Source organism: Gavialis gangeticus, unplaced genomic scaffold (genome assembly GCF_001723915.1).
Source record: "Gavialis gangeticus isolate Ggan-Ray unplaced genomic scaffold, GavGan_comp1, whole genome shotgun sequence".
Lineage (NCBI taxonomy): Eukaryota > Metazoa > Chordata > Crocodylia > Gavialidae > Gavialis > Gavialis gangeticus.
Window position 1 is genome coordinate 64,358,146 of NW_017729022.1, and position 25,775 is coordinate 64,383,920.

At 45.8% G+C, this 25,775-nt stretch overlaps 2 protein-coding genes across 3 annotated transcripts in view; both read right to left on the minus strand.

The window, feature by feature from the left end:
* CSF2RB (colony stimulating factor 2 receptor beta common subunit) overlaps window positions 1–1,757 on the minus strand; it is a 45,338-nt gene extending 43,581 nt beyond the window's left edge. The window contains exon 1 of the mRNA XM_019515283.1: window positions 1,378–1,757. Coding sequence (XP_019370828.1) covers window positions 1,378–1,471 — 94 coding nt within the window. The 5' untranslated portion in view covers window positions 1,472–1,757. The remainder of the gene's footprint in view (window positions 1–1,377) is intronic.
* A 3,414-nt stretch (window positions 1,758–5,171) lies between these two features.
* LOC109296058 (cytokine receptor common subunit beta-like) lies at window positions 5,172–25,280 on the minus strand. Of its 2 annotated transcripts, none has more exons than XM_019515277.1 (14): window positions 25,092–25,280; window positions 23,935–24,109; window positions 21,582–21,711; window positions 19,619–19,803; window positions 18,891–19,048; window positions 17,933–18,104; window positions 17,221–17,356; window positions 16,961–17,121; window positions 14,221–14,366; window positions 13,957–14,131; window positions 10,542–10,632; window positions 10,170–10,239; window positions 8,060–8,154; window positions 5,172–7,579 (listed from the first exon to the last, which is right to left on the minus strand). In XM_019515277.1, exons 2-14 carry the CDS (start codon window positions 23,996–23,998, stop codon window positions 6,331–6,333), a joined length of 2,832 nt encoding a protein of 943 aa, XP_019370822.1. In that variant the 5' UTR covers window positions 23,999–24,109; window positions 25,092–25,280; the 3' UTR covers window positions 5,172–6,330. The 2 variants fall into 2 exon arrangements, with proteins under 2 accessions (XP_019370822.1, XP_019370821.1); XM_019515276.1 differs by having other exon boundaries at window positions 24,953–25,280.
* Window positions 25,281–25,775: the final 495 nt, after the last annotated feature.

Consider the following 25,775-nt stretch of genomic DNA (forward strand, 5'->3'; position numbering starts at 1 on the left):
CCCCCCCCCTGCCACTCCGCGTCCAGCCCCACACCACCCCCCACCTGCATCCGGCCCTGCACCACCCTCCCCTCCACCCGCTCCTCATCCACCTGGCCCGCTCTGCTGGAGCCACCTCCCATTCTTGATGCGCATTCTTGACGCAGCACTGGCTGGAGCCACAACCCCAAGAGCGGTATCAACAGACAGACAGACACATAAACAGGTGGACTAAGCCCTTTATATATAAAGAATTTGAAAAACCCACTGGACTACTGTATGAATTGGAATCAATATTTAATATTCATTTTAGTGAATGCCATATCATTTGTCTCCCAGGTGACTCTCAGCAGTCACCTGGAAATTTATATTTAATTCCTGGAAACTCCAGGGTGATCCTGGAGGGTTGGCAACCCTATCCATGGATGTCCCCCACTGTCTCTGTCTCCAGAGTAGCTGAGAGTAATAATGGTGATGATAAGTGCCCCCAGAGCAGCTTCTTAGCCTCATGTCTGGACTTGGCATAGACAAAAAGAAGTGGGAAGACAGAGAATACTTCCTATGGTCAGGGAGGATATAGTGGAGGAGAAACATACAGCGTAGCACTGCTCTACCAAACTGGGCAGCAGTATGATGCTGAATCCTACATGGAGGGTGGCACTGAACTCCACACTGCCACCATGGAATATATAGACAATAGATCCAAGCTAGACGTACAGATCCTGACATGCCAGCCAAAGTGTAACATAGTTCCAGTGCACCTCACTTGCATGCAGAGAAGTTTCAAGAAAAGTTTTTCCTGGCATAGTTTACGGATAGAAAGCCAGACCAGTGCACCTGATGTAACACAATGCTCTTAGAAACTCTAAGGTATGGAATTGTGTCTCTTCCAGAGAAGAAGACACGGAGGGAGACAGACTCTATAAAATGTAAATCAGATCATGCCTTACACATGAGACTCAATTTGTATACTTTGTATATAGCTGTTAATGCTGGTAGTTCCCTTGGCCTGCCAGCAGAGGTTATGCCATTAGGAATGCAATGTTAAGAGGGATGTATTCCTAGATCACTTCTATCAGTGGCTCAAATGAAAGGCCAATCCCATTTGTGAGAACCAAGTGTAAGTCCCAGAAATAATGCTGCACCTCCCATTTCTCTGTTCCTCCACCTTTTGCACTCCTCATATGTACCATAAATTCTGGTTACCAGTCATCCTCCCAGCTGGTCTGTGTTTTTTTCCAATATAGTCAACTGGAACATCAAGGAGAGGATGGGAGCCAAGGAAAGCAGAAAAAAATGGAGATTGAGTGGAGAAGTGTCCTGGCTCAAAGGAAGGCAAGGGGAAAAATAACTATGTAGAGGAACACGAAGGAATGGAAAAGCTAGATTTAAACTCACCTCGAGCATCTCCAACCAGAAGAGCCAAGCCTAGTCCCAGGATTATGCTGCAGAACTCCATCTTCATGTCTGCCTGGCCACAAAACTCAGTCATGCATTAGGAGTTGGTTCCTGAGGTTCCCAGTCTGTTGTACTTCTGCTCACACATGCTTTTGTGCTTCTTCACTAACAGCTGGTGAATGCAGAAGTAAACTCATATATCAGCTGGAAGACTGTCCTAGACATAAAAATATCCTCCTGCTGCACTGAGGGGACCTTTCAAAAGAGCTTCAAACAGATAACCATTTCCTTCCTGGGTAGGTGCATGACACAGAGAACAGAGGCGGATGTGAGCTTTTGACGTAATGCACAGATTGCCCCTATTCAATTCGAAAGCAAGAAGTAGCCACAATTTATAGAAAGAGAGAAATGTTCTTCTTGTTCATTCAGCCCTTGGCACTTCCCAGAATACTGTACGCCCATTTTCACACAGCCTGCTCTGACAGTGGACCCAAGACTGACCTGGAGAACACAGGGCAGTCCTCCGTTAAGAAACACCACACACTCATGCACACACATGCTTTTTAGGAAGTGATGAAGTTGACTTGGTCTTCATCTTTATTTACCTTTAGTAGCCAACATATTATTTCCCTGGCAAGACCCCAGATGAGGACTGCAGTGAAGCAGTGTCCAATGGAAGGGTTAAGCTACAGAAACAATCCCAGTGGATTTGTATTTCCTCTCTTGGTGATGAATGTGGGGTTCCAGAGTTGCAAATACCATGGGCCATATTCCCTGAAGGTGTATGGATAGAGCGCACCATTGGTGATTCTTGTTCTGTATGACTGCAGTCTAAAGAGTATAACCCTTCCTTGGGCACAGCCATGGCTCAGCTTCCTGTGCCTGGAAACAGCTGATCTGTGGCTCTTCCCCACTTCAGAGGAGCCCAGAGAAGGAGGCCTAACCAGAATGACCCTCTGCTTCCTAAAATCACTTCCCCAGATAGAATGCAGCTTGCAAGGCCCCTGGGGCTCCATCACTGCCCAATGCATATGGTAATTCCAAGCCCTGGTTTCTTGGAGGAGAGGGCTGCAACTTGCCATGTACCCTTCTCTCAAGACTGCCACAGTTCTTACTTGAGGCAAGAGCTGTCAGAATAGGTGGGCAGCTGACCCTCTCGTTCCTCACTCACTCGCAGCTGCCCCATCTTTATGGATACAAGAAATGAAACATTTCCCAAAGCTGGAATAAGACATAACTTGAGCTGTGCTCTGCCACATCCCCTGAGTCTGCTGGATCAGACAGGGCTTTGAGGAGGGCACCATACCTCTCTCTTCACAGAGCATATGTACACCTTAACATCACGGAGACTGACATGTGACTCAAGCAGCTTGAACTTCCTATTTCTCAAGTGGTGCAGACCCTCTGACCAATCACATGGATGCATGGCTTCTACCCTGGAAAAGGAAGAAGTATTTCTCTTTTCAGTGTTACTCTGGGCTATTTCTGATTAAACAGTTCCAAGAACTGGGGCTCATCAAAAGAAAGAACTTGAGGCTGTCCTTTGTGCCTCACCTCCTTTCCCCTACCAGGGAAGGCAGGGTAGAAGAAGCGGAAGAAGAAAGAAGGAAAATGGGAGTAGTGGTTACAGGAGGACTGAGATAAGGAGTTAGTGTTCCCTCTGTCTGTCCCCTCTTTCACCCAGGCCACTGCTGGATCCTGTCAAAATATCATTTGTGGGTTCATTAGGACAGGGATGCCTCTTGACTCTAGGTCTGTGAAATGCGGTTGCCATGGACTCCCATTGATTTCAATCAGCTCTGGACCATCTCCTTAAGAATAATAATTAATTTGGTGGTTCAGAAGAGATAGGAAAAAACCTGGAGGGAAGAGAAGAGAGGATCAGAAAAGTAGGATAATCCATCTAAGGATGCCACCAGGTTTCAAACTCCAATTTCTCAGATCTCTCAGTCATCAGCAGGTAGACTCTTGGACTGGGCTATGAAGAGCTGCTACAGACCTGTCTGGGCATACTGAAACCTGGGGGGTGAGTTATTAGAGTCAAGATGGGCATCAAAGTGCCAGCCTGCCTTTCCCCCCAAACACAGAAAACATAAAGTGATTCTGATCCTTCTGTGCCAGTGTTATCCCTTGTCCCACTGCCATCTAGCAATGGCCAATCCCATGGTTATGTGTGTATTTTTTTATGGGGACTACAACACTGTAGTGGAAATGGCAGGAGCACCCGGGGAGGGAAGAGAAGCGTATGTGAACAGGCAGTGGGAGGTGTGGAGAAAGGGCTTCAAGCACCAGTGTATAAGAAGGCTTGTGAACAGAGAAGGGTATAGACCAGTTTGTAGTCAGACCCAGGTTTCTTTTACATTTCCCTGTAGGACAGATGGTGTTTTCTATATCCAAGTCTCCCAAAGGGGTGAAGGCTGCTGAAGTCTCAGCATGGTGCCCTGTTCCTTACATAAATGCAGACAGTGATAGGAAAAGGCCATGATGTGTATAATAAACTAATTTCTTCAGAGCAGCCTCTTGTTAATCACCTATATCTGAGAGCTATGGAGCGGGCCCTTGAGTAATGCTGGCAAGAGTTTACTCATATGAATGAGAGGGCTGTAACATTTTCTAACCACCAAGTCCTGCTCACTGTTGGCCTACATAATTGCAGGGTCATGTTACAATTGCACTAATTTTTATCCTTCCTTTGGCTCCCTGCTGTTGAACCCACACCCAAGCCTTGCTGTGCCTTAAAGTACACACAGTTTTAGAATAAGGTGGTACCCTCCTCAGTGTTTGTATGGTGCCTTCTTAGCATAAGGGGATCGTGTTGGGCACTACAACAATAAAACTAAGGTGACAAGAAGTGGTCTTCTGAGGACCAAGACTGCCAACATGGAGGAAGAAATCCCCAAAAGCTTCAGAAATATGGACTTGGACCCTCTGGCTTGGTGTTGGGTTGTTGATGTGCCAGAATTACATTATTCTATGCTTCCGTAGAGGTCTGTTTGCTGTACTAAGCAGGTCTTGTTCAGTAACCAAGGAATGGAAAGAAAGTTCTCCCTTTGACTTTATGGGGTCAACCCCCCAGACATGGTCTGGGATACAAAAAAAACCAGAGTGGCTGAAAACACAGTTAGTTTATACACATCCAGGAATCTAAGTATGTAGGCTGAGCTAATGCATGGGGTTACGGAATCTCTTTCTAATGCCTTTATAGAGAAAGCAAAAACCCATCAGCATGGTCTTCTCTCTCCATGCCTTCATTCCCAAGGTGGAACTAGCAAGAATTGTAATGGGTCAGGAATGAGTTAGGATATAAACACTAACACAACCTCCATCTATGCTCTAGTCAGCCAGAGGCAGTGCCAACAGCTGCTTGTTTTTGGGAGAACTTAATTCACTTTCCACACATCGGTGAAGTTGAAAATGTTCTGTTTATAACAAGTTATAAGGTTCAAAAGAATGAATCACACTGCACAACAGAAAACAGAGAGCATCCAGTTAGTACAATAGAGAAAACTACAATCTCTCACACATACATGCACTGGACTTCATCTTCCTCCCCTCATTAGCTGTGACATACAGTGCAGCAAAGTCAGACCCGGCAGTCAAAACTTCTACCTGGCAGGTGACACATCAAAATCGAAATGATTTTTCAAGGTCTGATCACTGCTTTAAGCCAGACTTTTTGTTTGTTTGTTGTGGGGGGGCGTTGCTTGCTTGTTTGTTGTGGGGGGTTGTTCGGGTTTTTTTTCTTTTCTTTTTTTGTTTCAGGGTTTGAGGGTTTGGTGTGTTTTTTCGTGTTAGTTTGTTTTTTTGCTTCCAAAGCTTCACGGCTTCACTTGCAATAAAGGAATTGGAGACACAGCTTATACCTTACAGATCAAACTGAGAACTGGATACAGACACTTCAAAATAACTTTACAAGAGGAACATCTTGGACAGCCCCCTGTGTGAATGCAATGTCCAACAAACAGCACAACATTTCATCAAACTCTGTAGTCTTTAAAAATGCCCAGATGGGGCACATGGCATCCATCCATTGAGCAATACCAGACGGTGGCTCATAGATTTGGAAACTGATATCTGATACCATATGAAAAAGAGATCACTAAAGCAGCAAGTTGAGGTGTATTACAATCATCTAGGAACAGCCAATGCCTGGAAAAGCAGGAAATCATCCAGTATTTTAGCAAACACAACTACAAGGGACTGTGAAGTCCAGGCTTGTTCAGCCTATCCCCAGTATAGTTTTTCCAACAATTATGTACATCTCTATGGTCTAATCTGTGTGGTCTAATTATGTACATCTTTATGGTCTCTATGGCTTTGTGCAGTCTAATTTGTTGTGTTGCAGTGATGGGGGCATTTCAATCTCCCCTCTAGGAGAAATCAAGTTGAGGTTTCCTGGTCTCCAGTCAAATCTTCCAATTTCAGTTTCACCCCTTTATTCCTGTCCATTTTGTACTGTCCTGAGCAGTTCCCATCCCTGCTACACCCTTCTTCTATCAACACTGCAAGATGATTACTATCACTATCTTGCTAAATAAACTCTCTTGGACTTAATAGTAGGAGGCATTTCTTTCCAGTTTCCAGAAACTTGTGACAGTCTTAAAATATGACATGAAGTTGGATCCCTCGTGTTGTGAAGTTGTCATTACATTCTGCACTAGAACCATGTCAAGGTTTTCAGAAATGACAGCGTTGGAAAAGTGGCAGGTTTCTTCAAATGGGGATGTTTGGCTTGTGCCTCTAGCCAAACACAGTGAGGAGGAGAACATCTAATGTATTTCAACCACTTTGGAAGCATGGAGACCCAGAGAAAGGAACTTCCCATTCCCTTTCTCCATGGGCAGCGCAGGAGTGGGGAGGGAAGCAGTGGAGAATACAACAGAGGATCATGACAATCCTTGAATGACCACATTTTTGTTCAGTCACTCACTGTCTTTGCTGACACTTGCAACTTCAGCAAAATTCCCGGGCCTTTGACGTGTGCTGCTGTCCATCCCACAGTGGCGATGCAAAGTAATCATCAGACTTCAGCGCTTTGAAGAGCTGAATGGCCTGCATGCGAAGTGCATCCTCTGGCTTGTTGTGGGCAGATTTTTCATCACACGCAGTCTTTCCAACTAGCTCACTGGCTTCTGGAGACTTACTGGCTAAGGAGGATTCCTGATTCTTGGAAATCTTTTTGCTGGGGTTGGGGAAGAAACAATATTCACCCACCTGGTGTAGGAAAACTGGGTCAGTGCCATCAGGGTTGAACACGACCAAGCTATTCTGATGCACAGGCTCTTCTTTAGAAAGCTCACCCTCCTCCAGTGAAGCAGAGGGGGAAAGGCTGATGGGTTTGGGGCTGCCTTGTGGGGTCAGAGGGAGTTTCATATTGCTATCCAGTTCAGGTTGCTGTGATCCAGGAGGAGTGGCTGGTGCTTGAGATGCAACTGGGAGTGAGACACCAAACCTCCCAGAGAGCAATGCAGGGCTGAAGGTGTCATCCACAGTTTGAGGCAGCTGGGAGTCATAAGTTAATGTGCCAGCACCATTGAGCATCTGCTCCTGAGGGTCCGGGGCAGGTGAGAGATTGACAGAATCTTCTGCCGGTACCAAGCACAGACCTTCGGTGGTGATGTACTCCAACGGCCATTTCCAAGAGGAGCTGTTAATAGGGACAACAGTCAGTGATCCCTGACCTTCTCTTTCCTCTTTCACTCCTTCCTCACCTGCTGGTAGGTCTTGTAATGCATCTTGCCCTCCAGCAACAATCTGCTTCATTTCTTTCTGGTCTGAGAGCCAGGGGGATTGGAGAAAAATTGCTCTCGTCTCTGCCCCCACCATTGAGGCCTGGGTACAGCACTCCTGGGGTAGGGAAATGTATTCCACAGATATTGATTCCTTCCTGATTCCTTCTGGGGCAGCTCCCAGATCCTCCTGAGTATGATCCAGGGAGTTCCCATATGAGCAATAAAGGTATGGACCATTAAAATCACAGAAGGACCTGGGGACCCGAGAGGTAGTGTCCACCTCAGCACTGCCAACACAGGCAAATGGGGCCGGTGAGAGGGACTGACTGGTCCTTTGACTTGACTGCCAGCCACACAGGGTTGCTGAAAGTGGAGTGGGACCTGGCACTTCAGAAATGTAATACCGGTTTTCTTGGTCCATCTTTGGTGCCTCAGCTCCTAAGGACCCTGCCGAAACAAACTTCGCCACACTGCAATAGAGAAAAACAAAAGGGATGATTCAGTAACTAGAGGTCACCTGCAGAGAGCACTGCAGAGAGACAGGAGCTGAGCTGAGGACACAAAAAGCCTCCCAGGAATTAGAAGGAATATTTCCCTATGGGCAGATTACCCCACATGGCTAGTTCCTGGCACCTCCCCCTGGAGCATCTGGCACATGCTCCTGGTGGTATCACAACCTCAAACTTGGTGGACCAATTCAGATTCCTGCATTCCCAGGGCACACATGCCAAGCTGCCAGTCACCCTTCAGAGAATGTTACCGCCAGTGTCCACATTTATGTAGCTTTGTACATACATATAAAGGGCCTGGAGGGAGATTGTTCATCACTATTTCTAGATCAGGAAATAGATTAGAAAGTGGTCTTTCCACAGGCATACTAGGATCCCAGGGCCACCAAAATACATTTTGCAGAATATCACGAACATGTTATCTGTGCATCATTCACTCACCCATCTAGCACTTGCAGGTTGCTGGCCTGCTCCATCTTCTCTGAAGAACTCAGTTTGCTGAAGTCCCACAAGCTACTGGACCCTAAAGGTCCTTTCTGAAAAGGAAATGTCAGGTAATATTGCTCCTTCAGGAAGGAGGGACCTTCTAAATAGCCCGGGAAAGACAGGGGGCATTGGTATGGTCAGCAAAAGCCACAGCAAAGGGTGTCCTGGTGGCAGCACTGCTCCAAGGGCCTTCTCCCAGGTCTATTTTGGTCTCTATCTTTTCCACATTGCCAGCCTCTACCCTGTGTTTCAGGTGAGGGCAGGTATATAATGGTAGCTCTACTCAAGAAATCATCAGCAACAGGATGGGCAAGTATGAGAAGGGGCACAAACTATCACTTTGTGCAATGTCAACTTTGCTCCAGGAAGACTCTGGAGACACCACTGACAAGGGCAGAAAATAATAACAATCAGCCTGGGATGCTCACATGCTTTGGATAAGAAAACTCATCTGAAATAACTGACCAACAAGGTTTTAATACTACAGAACAAAATCTGACTATGGCTTTAAAACCAGTTACATGGCCAGAAACAAAGACGCATTGCGAATGGACTGCTCCTTCATGCAGAGAGAGGTCCCTAGGAACTTGTCCCAGGGGCCAGTGCTAGGCTCATTGTTACCTATAATTACTGCTTTCGAGATAGGGCTGGGCTGCAAAGGGGTGAAGTTTGCTGGTGAACCCAGATTATTCTCTTAGTTACAACTGTAGGACATGTTTATGCCAACTTCCATCAGAGGCTGGGACTGCTGCCAAGAAAAAGACACCCCCCCTTGCTCCCATGCTGCATATGACCAAGTCTGCCAATTAGGCAGAAGAGATGACTTAGAGAAGACGAGGCTATGCACCTCAATGTTGCTCCCCTCTTCAATCTTAGAAGAGCTAAGAGTGGAGCTGGGACCTACACTTAGCAGCCATCTAAGCCATCTACCCTGCCAGCTTGCCAGGCTTGGATGCATGCTAGCTTGTTTCTTAACCACTATCCTGGGCTCAGCAAGGAGGCAGCAGAAACATGGTCTTAGGGAACTGAAAGGATCTCCAGGTGGATTTAAACCCACTGAGAAATGATCAGTAGCATAAGGCAACAACCAGTAGTAAAAATAGCCTAGATGTCTCCCATACAGCAAAGGGCAGAACCCTCAAGAGAAAATGCTTTGCCAGTCAGCAGAGACAGAACAAGGAAGGTGAATCTTCATTGTGGACCACATGGTGCAAAAAGTAGGAAGATGCTTGGAAAAACTGAAAAGAGCATACAAATAACAGGGGGAGCTTGACTGGAGCACAAACTCTATTCCCAATCATCTCCCATTAAATGGGATGTAGCACAGATGGAAAAGGTTCAGAAAAGGACAACTGTAGTGATTCTAGGTATGGGTATGACATAGGCCAAAACAAGAGAGGAAGCTATGTTTACTTCATCTGGAAAAGACAAACACATATGTGGAGGTGGACCTGTGGTTACGTCTGTGACAAAGGCAATCTAAGACCAGGGTCCAGTTCCCCATCCTGTGTCACACATTCCTGTGTGAACCCAAACAAGTCAGGTACCTCTTTTGCACCAAAGTCCTTCCTTTGTACAATCCCTGTGCTCACAGGGATGTTGTGATGATACTGAAATACAGTACACAATCTTCCCTGGGAAAATACATGCAGGGGGAGAAATATGTATTCCCACATACGAAGAAGCTGGGCAGTGAGACTGTGAAGAACATGGGGAATGTCCTGACCAAGAACAACCATGTGACGTATGTTTGAGAAGGAGTCACTTCATCTCATGTATGAGAGGGCCAGGAATGAATATTGCTGCTCAGAGTACTGCATGCCTGGGGAGGGGAGGTTATTTACTCTGAAGCCTCAGGTTTGGCTACTAGTGTAAGAGACACAAGAAACCAAAGGCTTTATCTGCAGTATCCACTCTGCCCACAGCATCCTCAACAATTCCCACCAGCTGGGGGCTGCGAGCAGGCAGATTCCACATTGGATGTTACCCACAGCAGGAAGCCCCAGGGCAGCCTGCCCTCCTTCCTCCTGCCTCTTCCCAGGCGCAGTGTGCAGCCCCCTCTTACCTGAAAGAAGCCCTGCACCAGCTGACTCTTGCTGGGATTGGGAATCTTTTCCTCCCATCTCTTCTTCTTGCTGCAACAACAACAGTGATGCAGAGTTGGCAGGGAAAGCACACAGCCTTGCCCTGGGCCATGATGCACGCAGCCTTGCCCTGAGCCTGCACCAAGCATGCAGCCTTACCCTCAGCCACCCCGGAGATCCTGAACCTCCAGGACCCTGCACTAACCTAATCTTCTGTCACAGACAGAGCTCCCTGCTGTATCCCAGGCTCACCCCAGCTGAACTAAGGTGACCATGGAGGGAGGCCTTCTTCCCTTGGTTTTCCAGCCTCTCTCCACCATGATATTTGGAGCCTCTGCACCACACTGACATACCTGAGGAAATACTGAGAGCTGTACCAACTAACTACTACCAACATGGTGATGCCGAATGAGACCAGCAGTGGGACAACCACGGATGACACAACTGAAATGGAAAAAGGAGAGAGAGAGAGAGTGAAATTAAGAGAAAACAAAACAGTGCCTTCAGCCTGTTATCTAACCTTTCACTCTAGATATTCTTAATGGATGATATGATGAGTTTTGGCTGCAGAGCAGTGGGCCGTAGCAGAAGCACTCATGGTGTGGCCCTGTCAGATTCCAACAAGTCTGCAAATTCTGCTAAATACCTTTTCACAACAAGGATACAAGAAGGAAAGAAGAAAAGTTGCAGAGCAAATAATGTGTCCTGATAGTGAGGTCTGGTAAACTCTCCCAAGTGCAAATGACTGGCTGTGATTTATCACAGAGCTGGGACACCTCCCAGGAAAGCAAGATGGGTACACATCTGTTAAACCCAAGTCATGAATTATCCCGAGTGTGCCCAAGCCCCTCCTGTTTGGTCTCCCATGAGACCACAGGCCTCGTGAATTTTCCACAGATTGCCTGTCTTATAGCACTCCTAGGACTAAGTGCTGTAGTTCCTTTCCCACAGACTTCATTACCCAACATGCGAGTGGTGAAAGAGCATTCATTAAACCCTAGTTTTCTCAAGTCCAGTGTGAGGAAATATTAAGAAATATCCCAGACTTTCCCATCCCCCCCAAAAAGGGAGCTTTGGAGACATTTTGTTAACACTGGGCATGTCTACACGTACATTTCAGCATGCCTAAATTTAATGCACATTAACCTAATGCACAGTAAGCTGGTTTAGGCAGGCGTCTACATGTATTAACATGTGTGGACTGACATACAGCGTTAATGTGCTTTAATGAGTCTATGTGTGTGTTAATGCACTTCAACTATTCGCACTTAAATTTGATACCTGCATTTCCAGGTATCAAATTTAGGGATGCTTAACCCAAACTCACCATTTTTAAAGTGCATTAAGGGCACGCATGTGTAGATGCATCCTAATGCACCTTCAGTTTAGGCTAATGCGCCTTAAAGTGCCTTGTGTAAATGTGCCCACTGAGAGAGGAGAAAGGGTTTGACTATTAAAATATCAGGGAATTCACACACTTTGGCAAGAAATGCAGACATTTCAGAATGGATGTTCACAAGGAAGATTCTTGGCCACATTTCATGTTTGTAAAGCCTCTCTAGCTGTGCTGGGATGCAGGCAGTTCTCCCACTGACTGCCTGCATCTTCCCCTGGAAAGCAATAGCCTGGGCACTACCAGGGTTTGCCATGCAGAGGGACAGTGTCTGATTGTGTAGATCAAAGGTATGCTCAACCTCAGGCCCACAGCACCCCATCATCTAGCCCAGGGGTGGGCAAAATGTGGCCTGGGGGCCAGATGTGGCCCATCAGGCCATTCTATCTGGCCTGCAGGGCCCCTAAAAAATTTAGAAAATTAATATTTATCTGCCCCTGACTGCCTATCATGCAGCCTTCGATGGCTCGCCAAAACTCAGTAAGCAGCCTTCCACCCAAAATAATTGCCCACCCCTGATCTAGCCCCTTGGGCTCACTACAAGGCCACAAATTTGGTGGCAGGAGAGTGGTGGAACCGCTTCCCTGTTGCTAAATATCTGGACCCATGGAAAGCCCTTGGCCCTGCATGTTGGATGTGGTGTGCCCAGAACACAGGGGATGGGTGGCAGCTAGGCCGGTCCCCTGAGACCCAATCCTGGCACATGGGGGAGGGGGGCAGTGCCAGGCTCCAAGGCTTGATCCGGCTTACAGGACCACAAGGCTGAGCCACACTGGTATAGAGAAATTCGACTCAGTAATACAACCCTGCCCATGCACCAGCCTGGAGCTCACAGGGCTCTAGAAGCCCCTGGCAGGCACTTTGGAAATGTTCCTAACCTTTCTTGCAGAACCTCCTGTGCCTCCTCACTTTCCTGATCCTGTCCCAGTATACCTCTGATCTGATTGCTGGAGAATGGGGCCGAGGAGCAAGAGGATCCCAGGAAGGATCTTTGCTCAATTTAATATAAGGAAACCTGGCTCCCCCAATATCTCCCCCACCTCCACAGCCCAGGGGACATTTCCCCTTTGAAGTGTACTGTCTTCCTTAATAAAATCCCTAGCACACAGCACTAGCTCAGAGACCCCTTGCACAATCCTTGTGGGGGAGCAGAAGCTCCAGGCCTTTTTGTGAACACTCTGGCTTCCTGTTCTTGGGTACAGTGGTACAGTGTGGATCTTGCTCCCCAGACTCCTCTACTGGATAAAACCATAGTCCAAAACCAGCGCCATGACTGGATCTTATAGCTTAGCTGGCAGGGTCTTGTCGGTGTTCCAGTGATTGTTTCCCAGAAATTATGCAAGGGGAAGGGAAGGGAAAGGAAGGGAAGGCATGAGATCTGTCTGCATGGCAATGGAGTGCTTGTACTTGTCAATTTGCCCTGAAATCACTCTCCCCACAGACCATTAGCAGGATATACAAAACAGAAATTAGATTTATTACACAAGAACATTAGATCACACAAGAAAACATAGCAGATATGGTTGAAGACAAAAAGAAAAAAAATAGAAACAAAATAGAAACAATCACATTCTGTTTCTCTAACTAAAAGCTGCTTCTCAGTGAGCTTTGTCAGAGTTTGCAGTGTCCAGCTCTCCAACTGGCTGGTCCATATTGCTACCAGCCCTTAAGATGGGGACCAGAAATTTCCCTTTAAGGCCAAACATCCCTAAACCACCTTTCTCCTCAAAAGGCATCTCTTAAATACCTTATTGTTATCACCCCTTCTTTCTTCTGTTCAGTTCTCAGGGATCATATGCATCATGCAGATGATTTTCTTCCCCCAGGCAGGCTAATCTGACAAGTTAGGTTTCCTTCCTATTCATAATTTTACTCAAAGAAGACAGCAAAAATTACTAAAACCCTTAATCAGATTTCCCTTAGCCATTTTGTATTCCAGCAGGAGAGAGAAACATGTTCAGCATGAGATTTGAAATGCACATTAGTCAATGGGTAAACTGAGGCGTCTCCCTGTGAAAGGTAATCAGCCATTGGTAAACACTGAGAGTTTTGCCACTTCCCTGCTTAATAGATAAGCCTGCTACAATCTTCTCTGGTATGCAGACAGCTATTGTATAGTGCAGAGTATCCTTGTCACTTAATCTATCAGGATGCTCCTTGCCTATCTTTGATCAAGTCATATTACAAAAATCCAAAGATACATTCATACCAAGTACACACAAACATAAAAATAATACAAATGGACATAGTTTTACATTAGCCAGGAAAAGAGACCAACCACAACAACAGTTAATCCAATTCAGAGGAATCTTTGTTTACAGAAAGTAATGTCCCCCACAATTGTTCTCTGCTTAAAGGGGTACCCAAGACAGTACCGTGCTCTGTTTCCCAAGTGCACTCCTCACTCCACTCGCTCCAGGGACCATCATAGTCAGAGAGCGCATGCACCCTTGCCCGCATTTTTGCCCTATAGTGTGTTGATGACTTTAGCATCTGGGAGGGGAAGATGAAGGGGGGCTCATCATTGCTGATGTTGATGGACTTGGCAGCCTGAGGAGAGAAAAGCAACATGAATTAAATTGCCTTTCCTACCCACCATCTCACAGGAGTGTGGGATCTGCAGAACTGCCAACACCTACCTCCGAGGACTGGTCTGCCTTCCAGTACAAGACTTGATAGCTCTGTTTTATAAAGCCATACTGTAGTTTATGCTTTACCCATCTCAGTTCATACCCCTGGTCTTCCTTTTTTGTCATCGTCAAGTTGGTGGGTGCAAGCACTTTGACTGGAACACAAGGAACATTTTTAGGTGTGAACATCCCTCCCTTGTCTCAGTATCTTTCTGCCCACCCCTCCAGTTTTTCTCTATTCTGGGTGGATGCCAGGACCAAGTTGCATTTTATCTGCTGATAAGTAAGATAATGCTTCCACCTGGTACATCTTTTCTCAACCTGCCCAATGCTTAGTATGCTTTTTTCAGAGCTCATTGAAGGCCTAGGAATCCACCTGCAAGCTACTTCATTTAGAGCCAAACCAATCAGCGCCATGTAACATGAGCTCTATACAATATAAAAACCATATCCAGTGGGATCTTGCAAGAGCCTCTTAAAGTTACAGTTCTCCACATCTTTCGTCCCCAGCCAAATATAACACTGGACATCAACAGAATTCTAATCACAGAATTTGAAACACATATAATCAAATGTAAAAATGGAGGCAAGCCTGCTTTAAAAAAACAGACATGATACAACCAGTTGTGCCCTGCGCTATCAGTGGCAAGCTTAGTACTGGAAGGAACAAGGCTAAAGTCATCCCATTTTCAAATGTCTTATCACTGTTTGTCATTGGCCCTTCTCTAATGCAGCAACTGATCCACTAACTGCAATCCTACATTGCTTCACTTGAATAAGCCACTCCTTGTGCTCTCCTCGAACATAAACCCATGGGCATGTCCTGTAGGCAGTTCCCAGAACACTACCTCTGGGTATGCCAAACTCAAAAGGTTGGGGGATGGAGTTTCATGCAGTCACTGAGTCTGATGTTATAGAACCCATATAGACAGGAAGAACAGCACTATCTAGACATTTAGTTGCTTTGACCTGTGCCACTTTGATGCCCAGCTGTTTTGGACCTCAGTCTCGCAACAATCAGAGAGGAGTTCCATTTGAGGCTCTGGTCATTGCCTGGCTTTGAAGGAAAGCGTGGGGGAGCAATAGGACCATCTGTTATCCACTTCTTGTAAATAGTTTCAGACCTGTACATAGCTCCCTCGCTCTTATTTTACTGGACCCCTGTTGGTTATTATTCTTCCCTACCCCGGGGCCTATTGCATTTTCCTGATGCTTGAGTTCTGATGCCCTATTCAAGCTTGATTCTGCTCTTCTGACAGTACAATTTATTCTTTCAATATCCTTCATCTCAAGAAGCACACGCAGCATTAAGTGAAAGGATCCCAATTCTGAGGACCAGTAAATGCAAACAGTCAAGTCACAGTCATCTACATTGCCAGCAATTCACATGTGCCACCCACATCGCAGAAAATTTTCATGGCAAGGAGAAAAGTCATTTAAGACAGATGGTATCTATAGAGAAAGGCTTAACTCAGGCAGGCCACTTGACCTAGGTTTACATGTCTTGTGCACAGTGGCACCAGCAGTGAAACTTCACACACCAACCTGATTCACCACAGAAAGGTAGTAGCCAGGATTGCCTGCCACCTTCCAGATAGTTATTGTCTTTTGCTTCTTCATGCCCAATATTCTCATATTGGCAATCTGCCTGTGCAGTTCTGGGGACAGCTCAACACAGATTTCCAAGCAAGGAAATCTGTGGCATGTGGTACATCCTAACCTAAAGTTCCCACATGCTGCTGGCTGTCCCATATCAGAAGCAAATTTTCTCCCAGCAGTTCATGATGATTTCCTCACCTAAAGCAAGCAGTTGACACTCTGCAGCAGGTCCCACAGCAAGCCATCCTCAGCCATACACAGGTCTTGCTTCACTTCTGATGGCTTGTCAGCATCAGTCACAAGTGTGTTAAATGAGTCCAAGGTATGTTCTGTAGTGTCTTAGTCCATCAAAGACCTTTAGTCATGGCCCTGCCACAGCATTACTTTTAAATGCTCATTCATTTGGACAAGGATTCGCATGCTTGACAGCAAGAGGCTATAAGTATCATATGTGCCAGGTGCTGGTCAGTGTCCAGCATTTTGCAGAACCCTAGACAGGAGACATCCATGCTCCTGCTCGATGGAGTTAGAAGACAGCACCATTTCCCTCCCAAAATGTACTGGCCCATTGGTGGGAATATTTTTTTGGTTGGCCCACAGAAGTTAAAGTTGGATATTTGCAGCCAACCTCCCCCAGAACTCTTCATTGCGCTACAGCACATGTCCCACACTGCAGTGGGGTACACAAGGCTGCAAGGAAAATGGAATGCCAGCTGCATGCTATCACACACACAACGTGGCAAATGCCATTTTCAGTGACTGCTTCAAGTCACAACAACTGAAAACAACCTGGCTTTCATGACACCATTGTTCTGCTTTGCCCTGATCTACTTTATACCACCTTCCCTGGACATTTACCTAAGTCCTAGCATTCCTTCCAGCACTATCCTCCTGCTCTAAGGTTCCTCTGAGCTGTGCCAAGCAACACTCCTCTACTTCAAGCTTCACACAGCAGTGCTCTTTGCACAGCAGAGCTTGTCAGGAAGGCCAAAGCTTCCTTTGCTTACTATTTGTCCCATCCTGACATCACTGTCAAGCTCCTTCTCAGCCAGTCCATTTCTCCCTTTCTGCCAGTTGTCTACCCATGGGAGAATATCTGGGAGACAATCCCAAGTTTACCACAACAGAGTATATGTAAATAGGGTCTCACTGTGCTTGCAGGCTTCAATACTTTTCTCTTCTTTCTTGGGCCGGACAGTTACATGGTACCAACTCACATGGTTGGGGTTGGAAATATTGATCTCACAGCTCTGGAACACATAGGGGGTGTGAGGCAACCTCTTCTCATGAACTGGTGAGCATTCCTTCTCTCTGAGAGTAAAAGAGGTGAAGCTGACTTAAGCAGGGGGAGGGATGATCAGACACATAGGAAGAAAGGTGCCTACAGGAGGCCAGGGACAGGTCACTTACTCTGATGTCTGCGTAGCCTTGTAGAAGAGTGTGAACAAGATGGAGCTGGTGACCTCTTGCCGTACTTCCCAGCTGCACAGGAGGCAATCAACGCCATTGAAGAGGCAGCGGAGATTCTTGGGCTGACCATCATCTCCTGAGAAAGGCAGAAGTGAGGCTTCCTCTAGGCAGAATAGGGATGAGCGAAGGGACAACAGTACAGGAGGGACTGGCTGTGACCATTATGAGGAAAGACAATTTTTTTTGTTTCAGGCTAGACTCTAGAGTGTTATGTCAGTCTAGCTGTCCAACCTTCCAGCAGTGCTTGGAGCCAGTCTCTATACTGTGACAGGTAAACAAGGCAAACTACTCTAGGGGGCATCACAAAACCCGCTAACACTACAAGGCACACTGGCAGAGGGACTGGGCATAAGGAGCTTGTGCTGCTCCTGCCAGAGCTAACTTGGCACCTTTTCTGTGGGACTAAACATAGGGCTTCACCCTCTATCGCTACTCATCTGGTTCCTTTCATAGGCACCACAGCCACTCAAGTAAAAGTTGACGGTGACACTGGGAACCTTTGGGTGAGCAGAACATAATCATCACATTCCAGCAATGTCCCAGTGCTCTTCAGCTCAGCCCCAAACATCTACTGCTAGTACAGCACATAGTTCAATGCTCCTCACCCCCCCAACACCTCATCCTGACCCTTATTCTCTCACATCACGCTTACCTGCTTGGGTCTCCCAAGACACCTCTGTGCTCCATGCGCTGTACTGCCCAGTAAAGTTACTCTTCCGGCTTGGTTTGGCTCGGACACGAGCAACATAGGTGCTCCCGGGGAGAAGGCTGTCATGGCTAAAGAGGTGGTTGGAGGTATTTGAGACTAACACAGAGGAAGAAATCTGTCCATGGCATGAGAGAGATGGAAGTGGGTAGAAAGGAGAAATAACAGGACAAAGAAGAGAAGGAGAGAGGACAAGAGAGAGAGACAATGTCAGAGATGAATGTGAAGATATCTTTCCTTGAGCAGGTCTCTGGGCTGAATTTCAGTCATGTCTGTGATCCTGGACTAGGCCACAGTACAATGCTGCTTGTGTGGAGTTTATTGCTTTCAAAGCAGACAGACAACTTTGTACCTTCAGGGTCTCTCACTTTGACCAGCCAGGGCTGGAAGTATAAGACACCCCTAGCCAGCTACATCATGCCAGAGGCACGGCGTGTGGAACATGCAACTTTCAGGAGATCAGATGTTTTCAATGCCAGCTATGAAGGTTTCAGTGGCTGATGATTACAGCAGTGAATGTTTTTGAGCAAATTTATTTAAATGAAAAGTGCTTATATAAAGTAAACGTAATTTTTAAAACTCAGAACAACAATTCACTTTAAAATTGATGTCAGATTTACTTTTCCACAACAACCTTTTAACTGTTTAAAAAGCTCAGAAGTAAAATGAAACATTTTGCTTCAGTGAATTATTTTTCATTCAAAATATATTTTTTTCAATTTTCAGTTTATCAACAGTTTTGAAAACAAACACATTTTGCTTTAGCCTGAAGCACAAATCCTCTTCAGTGTTCCAGTGCCAATGAATGGAGAAATCTGTTCTCTAAGTACAGCTTCCCTGATACCTTATATATAGTACAACTCAAAACAGTGCAAGCAAATGCCTGCATATGTCTCATGCCTACCTCCCAGGACTCCCAGTCCCTCTTGTAGGCCACTTCATATTCCAATGAGTCGTCCTGCAAAGGGCTTCCATTTATCCCACCAGCTGCTTCCCATACCAGCAGAAAATTATCTGCTATCGTCACATGGATTGACAGCTTTTGAGGTGGTAGTGGTTGGACTGAAAAGGTGATGGGACAATTAGTAAGTGTGAAGGAGAGGGAAGAGGGCCTTTCTAAGCCTCCCAATGTCTATAAGGAAAGCTGCAGAGCTGCCTAGCTTCAGATTTTGGTGGGATTACCTAGGACTGCTGCCAATAGCTCTTAGATGGTTTGCAAGGCAGAAGCTTTGGGGGCCAAGACCTTGGAGAAAATGGTGACAAACAGAAGAGAAGGTAGACGGATATAAGGGTGCTGCTGGGAGGAACTAAGGCAGCCTTCGTTAACTTATAGTGGAAGATAAATTAATGGACACTCTTCTGAGTTAAAAGTTTTGTCTGACATCATTTATATCCACATAACTGTAAAAACTAAAGGGAAAAAGGATGTGGGACATACCAGTTTTCCCAGTGCTGGCAGTGAAGGAAGGGCTCTCCCTATTTTGTCTGTCTTACATGCTATAAATGAGAAGCCACTATCATGACTGAAAATAAACTTGGTTCCTTACTAGATTATACTATAGGCATTAGAGATCAGGGAGCAGTATCTTAGATATTCATGGGGAGAAGGGAAACATGGAGAGATATCCTTACCATTCTGGAAAAGGGTGACATTCAGTTCAGTCTGCAGCAACCGATCAGGTTTGAAGCTGTAAATATCTTTTATCCCTATTGCAAAACAGGAGCTTTTTCTGTGGCATACCCACTGCATGTGGGAGCCCTGGCAGTCAGCACGCTCCCCTGCTCTTTGGGACCCACATGGCATCTCTATGCTGTTGCTACATGCAGAGAAAGAGACCCAGAAGGAGCCAATTTAGATATAGGAAGCTAACCCAAAATCTGGCCCTTGAAACTGTTCCCACTTTGTATCCTGTGTTGTCTATATACTGTGTTCATCGCCAGTATAGTTGCATATAGTCCTGTAGTGTATTAAGGGATATGACTAAAATTTCTAACATAACAAATGTGATTTGTTCCCTCATAATTTGCTCGGGGCGGGAGAGGGGATGGGGGCAGGAAACAGGGTGACAGGGTGTCTTGTCCATATAATAAGGTATCTTCTTTTGGTGGGACATGGGGATCTTACTTTTTATATCCTTTTCCATATGTGAACTCTCACCTCTGTAAAAATAAAATAAGAATTGATGTAGCCCTTGGGAGTCATCTCTAGAGCATGGTCACAGATGGGTCATGAAGACTGATTATAAAGGAAGGTGAACTAGATGACCTGGTCACATGAATGGACTTAGTTTTAATTATTCAGGTCTTTGTCGATAATCAGCTAAACCAAAGCAACGTCACATATTCATGCATGATACCTTTAGCACTAAGGAAACTCTAGCTACTACAGAGAGTGTAGGGTATGTCTTCAGCAACACAGTACTGCAAATACATCAGGCTTGCCCCATGTTCTCTACACTGACTTCCCAAAGAGTATTGATCGCATGTACACTCTTGGTCCTTATCCTTAAGGCTGTTTCTGATCTGGGCACAGAGTATCTAAAGGGCCAAAGATCAGTCTAAGCTTTGGCACAAAAGCCATAGTAAAAAATTCTGCTCCTTTGGTGCAGTGAAATTTTGCCTTTCCAGGATTTTGTGTGAGAGAGAAATTTCCCTGGGCCAATCTGAGATTGTGGAATTAACTCTTCCAGGAGCTAAGGACCATCCAAACCTTCCGTCACTTCTGCTCTTAAGTGCAAGGTGAATTTCTTTGACCTGACTTTCTCTAACAGGGATGAAGACAGTGAGAGCCAAATAACACCAAAGTTCAATGCACTTTGGATCAAGTCACAAGTGATGTCTGCATCTCTGCCTCATAAGAGGATACCAATGACCATTTCCCATTTCTCTTCACTTACTTTGACCCAACCCTGATTCTTTCTCTCCTCACACACAGCTCTCATTTCCACAAAATGTCCTTCTCTTCTTTCCTCCCCTATTTTTCCTCTCCTGTCCCTCCCTCTCCTAGCGTGCCATCCAGCCTGACAGCTTACTTCCCCTTTCAGAAGAAAGCAGATGTAGCGGGGAGATGCTAACGTACAAAGCCTCTCCCCTCTAGGAGGAAACCCGATAAGCAAACACACAGAAGCCATTCTCTCTTCCTCTCCAGCCACCCATGTTTTGTAGAACAGACATAATCAGAGCCTTGTTCCTGCTGACACTGCTACACAGATGGGTCATGTAAGGAGAAATCTCTCTCCCCTTTGCTGATAAAGGACTTTTGTCCCTGCTTCTACTGTAGTGGCTCCTTCTCCACATCAGGTGCAGTAACGTAATATGCTCTAACAACTAGAATACCACAGCAAAACCAGTAGAGAATGACCAAGAGGTAATCAGAATAATCTGAATAAATACATCCACATTGTATTCATCTTCCCCTCTTCCCAAAGCAGGCCTCCATAGGGTCTTCAACTTTCACCCACGCAAAAGCCCAACATAGGTGTATACATGCTACTTAGAGTCCAGCTCAGCCCCGTTTCTCACCCTCTAGCCCCGTTTTAGGTCCAGGAAGCTCCTCACATCTCTCTCTCTAGCAGCGCAGAGTTCATATACTTACGGTGTGCAACTATCCGTATGGAAAAGAGTCATATTCAGGAAGTGATGTGCCTTTGAGCACTCCTCCCACGTGCAGGTTTTTTGTGAAGCATAGTCATTATAACAGTGTAGGCTCTTCATTGGGATACTCTCTGCGAGTGGAAAATGAGTACAAAAAGCATAGGTTATAATGATGAGTAGCAAGGAACAATAGGACAGACACACAACCTGCTGTCGTGATAGGGAAGGCAATGATGTAGAAGGAAGAAACTAGCAGATAAGCTCTGCAGGGAGTTCCTGTGTTTCATTTAGTGCATAAATCAAGGATTTTATTAATAAAAACCTCATATTCCTGACTTTCACTGTTCAGAGACTGGAAATGAGAAGGTGCTTACCAATAACATCTGTTGTTAAAGTCAGCCCATGGCAGTCACCAGCTTGCCAAGTCTTACGATTTTTATCATGATAGCCGATGCTTTTCTTAAAAGCCCCAACTTCTTGATTAAGGTTATTGTCTAAGAATCTTAGTTTTCATATAAAATATGGTGGGTTTCTGGCTTACACATTTGCAGAGAAATCTAAAATACCTTTGAAGCATGGAGCTCCAACAACGAAACAGACAACAAGCCCCCAAATGCACTGTTTTCTCTCTCTCACTTAAGCTATTCTCATGAATTTTGGGGACCTGGCTCCTGAGATTTGGACAAAGGTTGGCAATAATGTTTCACTTATGTGAGAGGCACCACAGGCAGCCAGCATACAAAGCCTCTTTGACCTTAGTCCTGAAAAGGCCTCAAAAGGCTTTTGTGGATTTGTGTAGAGGGGAGATTGGACACTAATTCTGGTAGCTCACTTGGCCTGCTAGCAGATATCATGCCATTAGGAAGGCAGTCTTAAGAGAGAGAGATGCTCTAGGGAAGCATTTCTCAGTGGGTCAAAGGAAGGTCCACACAGGTTTGTGAGAGAGCTAAGTCTTAGAAAGGGGCAGGTTTTAAAAATCCAGCACATGGAGAACAAGAAAATATGTATCTCAGGACAAAACAGACACCTATTAGATGCAATTCCAGAGCTGATGCTTTCTCCACCCTGTTGTAAGGGAGCTCTGTGAAGCTAGGACCCAGAACAACGGAAGGAGGTACCAGCATGGAAACAGGGAGTGCACCCTTTTGTGACAGTCCTATTGGCAGAGTAGGCACTAGAGTAGTCTGTGTATCATGACAGCTACTGAAGCTTAAGTCAGCATGTCCAAGACACCTTTCTAGGGACTGGCAATGCTGATGGTGCTCTGGTATGACAGTGTATTTGCTGGCCTCTCCCCAGTCCTGTGCTGGACACAAAAATCTAAATAGGATCTGGCAGATGCCTTTCAGGACCAGAAGACAAAGGACTTCCTGAGAACAGGGCTGTCCTGTCTGAGGTGGGACTTAGCCTAAATATTGATCTCTTAGTTTACTGGTCTCAGAGACCAAGTATGCCTGTATCTTCAGACATCTTTCCTGAGATGTTGACAGGTGAAAATCTTGCAAATAACTTATTGGATGCGGGTAGAGGTGATACTTCAAAACACAGTGGATATCAAACATGTGCATCTCCACCACTGGAAAGGTATGGGGCATGTCTTGGGCTATTCTTTCTAGGGTTCATACCGCACATGGTTTTAATGCAGACCTGGGGCTTGAGACTCTAGGAGAAATTCCTGAGGAATTTAAACCACTTCCTCCCACAGAGTTATACTATGCTCAACTAGTTGTAAAAACTCACAAATCAGTTCTAAATACAACATAGGAGGTTATACCTAGAGTTGATGGACATGAGAAAAACATCTCTTTGCTCCCAATAATGGCAGAGAAAAAACTGGGAGATCTGGTCGGGGGTGCACTTTCTTATATAAACCAATGCATTTGATATTGGCCCTGATCACTTTCATATACTCCAAATGCTCCATTTATACTCCAAATCTGATCTATTAGCCCTTGCAATTCCCTACCTGTTCATCCCTCCACTCACCTTCAGGGGCCTAGTTATCCCACCACATCACCTCCAGTTCATCCCCCATCCACTTGTCTAATTCTCCACTTGCTCACCTAGCCAGTCACCACCTACTCTTAGTCCCACCACTCCACTTCCTGCCTCACTATCCTTCCACCATCCAGTATCTTACTGTACTATCCATTCACCAGTCCTACTGAAGAGTTGCCCTCTCAGCTGTCTGTTTATCCATGGAACAGCAGAGGGAGGAAGAGAGTAGAGGAAAGTGGAAAGGAAGGAGACAGAAAAGAGAAAAGCGATAGGGCTGAAAGAGGGCAGGGGAGAAATGGTGATGAGAAGGGAAGGGAAGGGAAGAAAAAAAAGGAGGTAAAGAATTTGGAATTCACCTTGTTCGTCTCCAACCACAGAGGCCAAGCAGAGTGCCAGCACCACAATGCAGAATTCCCTCATGGTCACATCTGCTGGCACACGCAAGTTGGACCCTGATTCAAGAGTTAGTGCTCTGTGCTTCTGACCTGCTATTCTGGCGCTCACCCACGCTCTCTAGTTCTTCTGTGTTGCCTGAAGGACAAGGAGGCAAAATTCTTGTGAAATGATGACTGAGACTGGAATCTTCTCTGAAACGTAAAACATCACCCGCTCCCCCTGCCCTGTCTTGAGTGGACCTTTCAAAAATATACACTGTCGGTCCTGGAACAGTGAAGTCCTCACCTTCTTCTTGGGTGATTGCACAGAGAACTGAAAATCAGCTGTGCTCTGCTCATGGTATGCAAGGATTTCCTATATCTGCTTTGACAGCAAGAAGCAACAGTTATCCATGGAAAGGGGGATTCAGTCTCCACATTCGCTCCTCCTTCAGCTCCCCACAACATACAATAGGCTACTCATCAACCGGCAAGACATGTGAGAACCACTTTGAAGCAGTGCCCACTGGAAGCTTTAAACCACAGGAACAATCCTAGTGAATCCTTATTTTCTTTTTCTGGGGTGAATGCAGAGATTCAAAGCTGAATTCAGTGCTGCCAAGACTTTGAGCCATAGTCTCTGCAGATGTAACTCAACTAAAATGGATAGAGTTGAGCTACTAATAATTTTAAGCCCGCATGACTGCCAGCTAGAGTCTAATGGAGTCCCTGAGCACAGCTACAGCTGGGCTTCCTGTGCCTGGGAACATATGAACTTTCCTGCCTCCAGGGAACATAGAGAAGGAGGCCCAGCCCACCCAAAATAACTTACAGCTTCACGAAACCATGTCATCAGGTAGTATGCTGCTTAAAGGACTCCTACGAAATCGTGACTCAGAAGAGATCCAATGAGACAGCTGACTCTAGTGGCTCATGACTTGTTTGGATGGGTTCCAATTTACCACTTACCTCTATCCCAACGCTGGCCCAGCTCTCTTACCTGAGCCAAGAGCTGTCAGAGCACTTGGGCAGATGACCCCCTCTGTCCTCACCCACAAGTAGCTTCAGCTTTCTGGATGCAGGAACCAGCACCAGGAAAGACACTTCCCAAAGCGGGACCGTACACCTAGGAAATATACCTGAGATATGTTCCTTCCCACCTCCTTTTTTGCACTGATTCAGGCTGGAACTTTGCTGGCTGTGCATACCCCAACTATTTTTTACCAGAGCAGACACCGCCTTTATTGCCACTGAGTCACAAGTGCATGAACTTCAACTTCCTATTTCTACTGTGTTTCAAATGCTCCAGGCGCCTGCTCAGTTGTATCTGAGAGGAAGAGGAAGCATTTTTTTTCATACATTACACTTAACTCTTTTATTATTATTACTATTATTTAAACAGTTTTCAAGGACTGGGGCTTAGAATTTTGTAGCAATCAGGACTAACTCACTGGCACCAGAATCTGCCCATGTGTACCCATCTCCTGCCCCCGCAATATTGCTAGGAAAACGTGGGAGAAGAGCAAATGCTGAAAGAAAAGCATGTCACTTATATGGTAGTCAGATCCCAAGGAAAAGGTTCTGGCTATATGCAAAAAATACATAACTGACAATAAAAATGAAAACTTCACCATTGTCTCTACCCATTCAACTGCATCTGGGCCACTGTTGTGTACACTTGGAAGTCCTCCTTGGGTGCCCTTATAACCAGAGCCACATTGGTGGAAAGAGAAAATGCTCAGCTGGTAAATGTGTAGGGGGGAAGGGAGGGGAGGGAAGGAGCATGAGGGGGGGCTCCCATGGTGAGGGAGGGAGTAGGGCAG